Source organism: Carica papaya, chromosome 9, assembly GCF_054855325.1.
Source record: "Carica papaya isolate Zhongbai chromosome 9, ASM5485532v1, whole genome shotgun sequence".
Lineage (NCBI taxonomy): Eukaryota > Viridiplantae > Streptophyta > Magnoliopsida > Brassicales > Caricaceae > Carica > Carica papaya.
Genome location: NC_142317.1, coordinates 11812465 through 11817730, shown reverse-complemented (window position 1 = coordinate 11817730; position 5266 = coordinate 11812465). Strand labels below are relative to the sequence as shown.

The following is a 5266-nucleotide window of genomic DNA, read 5'->3' as shown; positions in this document are numbered from 1 at the left end:
ATTTTCGTTAAAACTTCTTATACTTTTATGAAATTTTTACTCACGTAAAATAATATTTTTTTACATTATTTTTTGTATAATAAAAATTTTCTTTTAAAATTATATTCTGTGCTAAACAAAAATGAAATATCTATTTTGTAAGAAATTAAAAAAAAAACTTCTTTTATTTTTTGGACTAACAATTACAAAATAAAAAGGATTGTGTAAGAAAAGATTATAATAAAGTAATAATAATGCAATAATAAAGTTAAGAGAGAGCGAGAGAGAAAGAGAGAGAGAGAGAGAGAGAGAGAGAGTTGGGCTTAAAGTGCATAAGCAATACTGTTATAATAAGGCATTGTTTAGCCAATTGTAATACAGAGATACATAACTGTAACGTACACAAAATATTGATTGAAAAGTGGATAGAGAATCCACTATTAACACTAACACAACAGAAAACAACAAAACAAAACGTTGATAAATGCAGGAAACAGATTTAGGGTAGATATACCATGATGATTATTTGGAACAGAACAATAAAAATAGTGATAAAAGCCAATGAAACTACGTGGGAGATTCAATCGTCACAGCAACGATACATGATATACTTCTCCATCAGACGCCCACACTCGAAGCAGACCATCTTGTCGGGAACACCCCAGTTGACTTCCGGGAACATGAGACGATAACAGTGCTTTGAGGAGTGTTGTTTTAGCAAGTAAGTGTTAAGAGCTGTCATGAAACTATCTTTGCAAGTTTCATGATTATACCATGCATGGTAATTTGTCATGCAGTGAAGAGCCATGTCTCCTTTAGCTCTTGCCATCCCAGAAGCCCCTTCAGAGAAAATTGCCCATTCATTATCACTCCCATCAAACCCTAATATTGCCATGGCTTCTTTCATTAATATGTCATACTTGTCACTGGCTTTGAAGTGTTTTAGCTTTGAGTAGAGTATGCTTTCTAGTCGAGACCAGAAGCTGCAACCTGAGTCTTTGAGCAAACCAGGCCAGCATTGACTCAGTTGTTTCTCGACGATTATGGCTGCTACTTGTTTAGCCCTGGGCGAGTTCCTTTTCCCAACGTAAATTAGTTCATGTGAGAGATTTACTGTATTTGCGAAAGCTCTCACTGCATTTGTGAACTCTGTTATCCATTTTATATCTTCGCCTCCATACAAACATATGAATCTCTTCTCAGTCCTCTGATCATCATCATCAACACTCAAAAGTCAATCATGATAATATCTATCTAAGTAGGTGTAATCAAGCAAGTTATATGTAATATATAGTCACGTACCCAACGATGAATCTCGACGTCAGTAATGCCATAGATAAAGAGATCGAGTTTCCATGATTCTTTCTGCCACAAAGTTTCCTCGATTTGATCGCTGAAAGGGAAAGCCTTATTTCCCCAAATCCAAAACATGTGGAGGGAATTTTTGCAGACGACTTTTCCTTGTGCATCCATTGTCACTGCAACTGGCTTCTTCGTGAATTGCCAGACGTTCTTGATGTATTTAATGGCTGGTGCTTTGATATGAGTTGGGTGCAGAGCCAGCCATGGCATTGTTGCTCTGAGCTTCTCGAAGTCACCTGGCCAGTACGGGACTGACGTGTCCACAATCGGAATCCAAACGACTTCGTATTGATACTCCACCTTTCCCCTTGACTCTTTGTACTGTTGCTTAAGAACTTCAAACTCTTCAGTCGTAGCCACATCAAGACCCGATATCAATAGTACCACATGCTTTCCCCTTAGTACATCGATTTGGACCTGTTCCAATCATTATTAATTATATATATGCTATTATATATGGGCAAGTATATGAATGGGATGAAAGAACAGACCATCTTCTTGGTGGAACAATCCATTAATGCATTTTGGTGATCAATATCCTTGGTATTATAAGGATTGATCAAAGCCTCGATAATGGTGATGTTGCTTTGTGGGGAAATTCTAAAGATCTGCACAAGTCCTATGTAAGCTTCTTCATCTGTTGCATGGTTGACGGTTGATCAATTATTAATTAATGTTATATTTCAAGAGTTAACCATAGAAATATAAACATATTGTGCATCAATGCAACCATAAAGTATCAAGGGTTGACCTCTCAGTTCCTCAAACCGAACGGTATACTCGTGAAGGCGCATGACAAGACTTGATAATTCTGATATATCAGTTATGTGTTCACTATATAATACATAAATTCAAAATGAGTTCGTTAATTAGGGAAGTTAAATCAATTAATATTGAAGCATATATCTATATATATGTAAAATATGTATAAAATTAATGAATGACTTACTCAACACCCGGGCCGGAGAGGCTAGCAACCTTTGAGGCGCAAGCAACAATGCTGCGCATGGTCCAATACGCAGCCATGGGGATCAATGGCAAATTAGAAGAGTTTGCAGTTGTAATGGAAATATTTTGGGGAGATTTCTCACTAATTGTTATTATGTAATTGACATTCCTAATCATGGCCTTAATGAGATTATTAAGTTCATCTAAAACTGGTTTAACCCAGATACTATGCTCATAAACAATTGGCAATTGTTTAAGGAGTGCAAGAGATTTGGCAAGTGAATTTGTAGCATAAAGCTCAGAAAGAAGCCAGAATTCTCCATAAATCACAGCAAAAGCCGCCATGCCTAACACCACCTTGGCTTCCCATGAGTAAATCGCAAGTATATCGAAGATCGCCTTGGTTGTTGCCCCTGCATCATGTCCTCCAGAACATTTGCATACCATCTGTACATACGTATCGTTATATATTACTATATGTATATGTATATGGATGTAATATATGATTAATTGATATTTGCAAAAAGAGTTGAACCTCGCAGCAAATGGCCTCTATAATATCAGCCGATGCTTCAAGCACTGCGTTCCCGTTCTTCTCCTTCAGGGCCTCCATGTTTACTATCAGCTGTCCATATATATATATAATAGTGTTTAAATTGAACACATCATTATTATTCTTATATATGCACTGTAATAAGAGGGTCATAAGAAAGATATAAGTATAGATACATTTTTAGGAGCATCAGGAATGCCACGAAGCAAAATGTCTTGAACTATATAGAAAAAAACTGGCTTAACGTCCAGGTGTTGTTGAGGATCAGGGCTATGTGCCGCCATGATGGCCATGGGAAGTAGGCTATCATCGGCTGTAACCGTTACGTCCCTTACGATGGTGGAGGGCTGGTGGACGAGATAGCGCACGGCGGAGGGTGATGGTGCGGGTACATCCCCAGTGCTTCTGCAAGTTACACATATATCTAGTTAGACTTAAACACACGTAATCGTAAAGATTTGTTTTGATTTCGAAGAAAGTTGTGTATGTATGTATGTATATATATATTTAATTCTTTTCTTAAATTAAACTAAAAATGCAATAACCAATAGATAATATGTTGTCATTTATAAATAAAAAGTTTTTTTGTTTTTTTTTTCTTAAGCTTTCCAAAACTACTTAATTTAGAAATATATAAAGGTATACATACAATCATAAACGTCCATAATAATTATGAAAGAGAATTTCCTGTTTAATATTTTCATCCAATATCCGAAGTTATCAAAACTTGTGTACATATATATATAATATTTTTTAAGCTTTATTATTTTTTATTAAGTAAAATGAAATCTATTTTTTTTTTTTATAAAGTTCAAACTAACAAAAATAAAGAATTTAGTTGCTTTCTAAAGTGGATCAAAGACATATCAATGTTAAAGTAGACTTCAATTTTATTTTCTTTTTCTCACTGCATATAGAAGTAATGAAGGTAGGCGGGACAAAAGAGTTAAGCCTTCACCAATTTGATATTAATAATAAATTAAATTTTTACTATGTGAAAGCATCCAATTTTATTATATTTTGAGAATAATGCATTCCTATTATAGTTAATTAATCTTATCATAGTTAAAAAGTTTTTAGTAAATGCAACATTTTGAGTTAATATATTTATTAAACATGACACAACTAATTAATAATAAAATAAATGCTTTTACATTCAAAATATAATTAAAGCTTTCAAGTTAATGTATTATTTATTATGTAAATAATAACATAAATTTTGGAAAAAAAAATTATTTGGAATATTTTAAAATTTTAATTAAAAAAGAAAGTTAAATGTGTTGAATTTTGAAAATATATATAATAAATATTTTTTTTTAAAAAAAAAAACTCTACATTAAAGTAACCTCTGTCTTACGTATACGACGCACGGTCTCCTCAAAATTCAGAAAACTCTTCAAATCGTAATTTTTCCATGCCTTTCTTCTACTTTTGGAAACCAAAAAAATGTGTATTTCTACTTTTTATTTCATGGTCATCATCTATATAATACACACACACATACATATATATATATATATAACTCAATCAAATTGTAAATAATTAAAACAATGGAGTTTTCTTTCTCTGAGCAACATGCATCTTAAAATGGAAGGTAAATGAGCTCCAACAGTTGCTTTAACCAGTTAGGTTGGAAAAAATATAACTCATCATGATAAAAACTAGATCTAATTATATAAATATAAATATATTATTATTAATTAAGAAATTACCTTAAGTGCCGGAGCTTGACATCTCTTTTGGTAACAATCTCCCTGCATTTTCCAAAAATATTTTGATAGAATATATATTATCGAGAAAGATAAACTGAAATTATTGCAAATATATATATATAAATTCACATACTTATATAGATATATATATATATATGTAGACATGTATATAAATCTTTAGGGGACTTACTTATACATTTTTTTCATAAATTGGCAAGAAACCTCCAATTGCTTGAAAAATGTATAAGAATGGGACAACTATATCAGTCGGAAGAAATGGTGCGTACATATAAATATAAGTTGGTAGCTTAGAGGAGACAAGAAAGTTAAATAGTATTGAATCGAGTATTAAACATACATGCAAATCATTAGTACTTATCATTAATACTCATGATATTGAAAGAATAGATGTGATCAAGGTGCTTATTGTATATAATTGCATATAATAATAATAATACTAATAATAATTACAATAATACTTATTTTAATTATAATTGGGCAAATGGTTTTTTTAGTTCGATGAATGATATTATTTAGAATCAATAAGTAATGACTACACAAAATGATATTTTTGATTCAATGAATTTATATATAAAATATGGATATTATTATTGATTATATACAAATAGAGTGATATATACTTTTTTAATTTCATCTATTTAAAAATAAGTATAATTTATACGTACTATATTAAACTAGACACAATAGCAAT

The 5266-nt window shown here is 31.7% G+C and overlaps 1 protein-coding gene across 1 annotated transcript; it reads right to left on the bottom strand.

Moving 5' to 3' along the window:
- Positions 1 to 296: 296 nt before the first annotated feature.
- On the bottom strand, positions 297 to 4900 carry LOC110823026 (protein SIEVE ELEMENT OCCLUSION B-like). Its single transcript, XM_022053293.2, has 9 exons — positions 4745 to 4900; positions 4555 to 4596; positions 3019 to 3247; positions 2825 to 2914; positions 2291 to 2736; positions 2093 to 2175; positions 1833 to 1978; positions 1282 to 1758; positions 297 to 1186 (listed from the first exon to the last, which is right to left on the bottom strand). Exons 1-9 carry the CDS (start codon positions 4759 to 4761, stop codon positions 560 to 562), a joined length of 2157 nt encoding a protein of 718 aa, XP_021908985.1. The 5' UTR covers positions 4762 to 4900; the 3' UTR covers positions 297 to 559.
- Between the last annotated feature and the right edge of the window lie 366 nt (positions 4901 to 5266).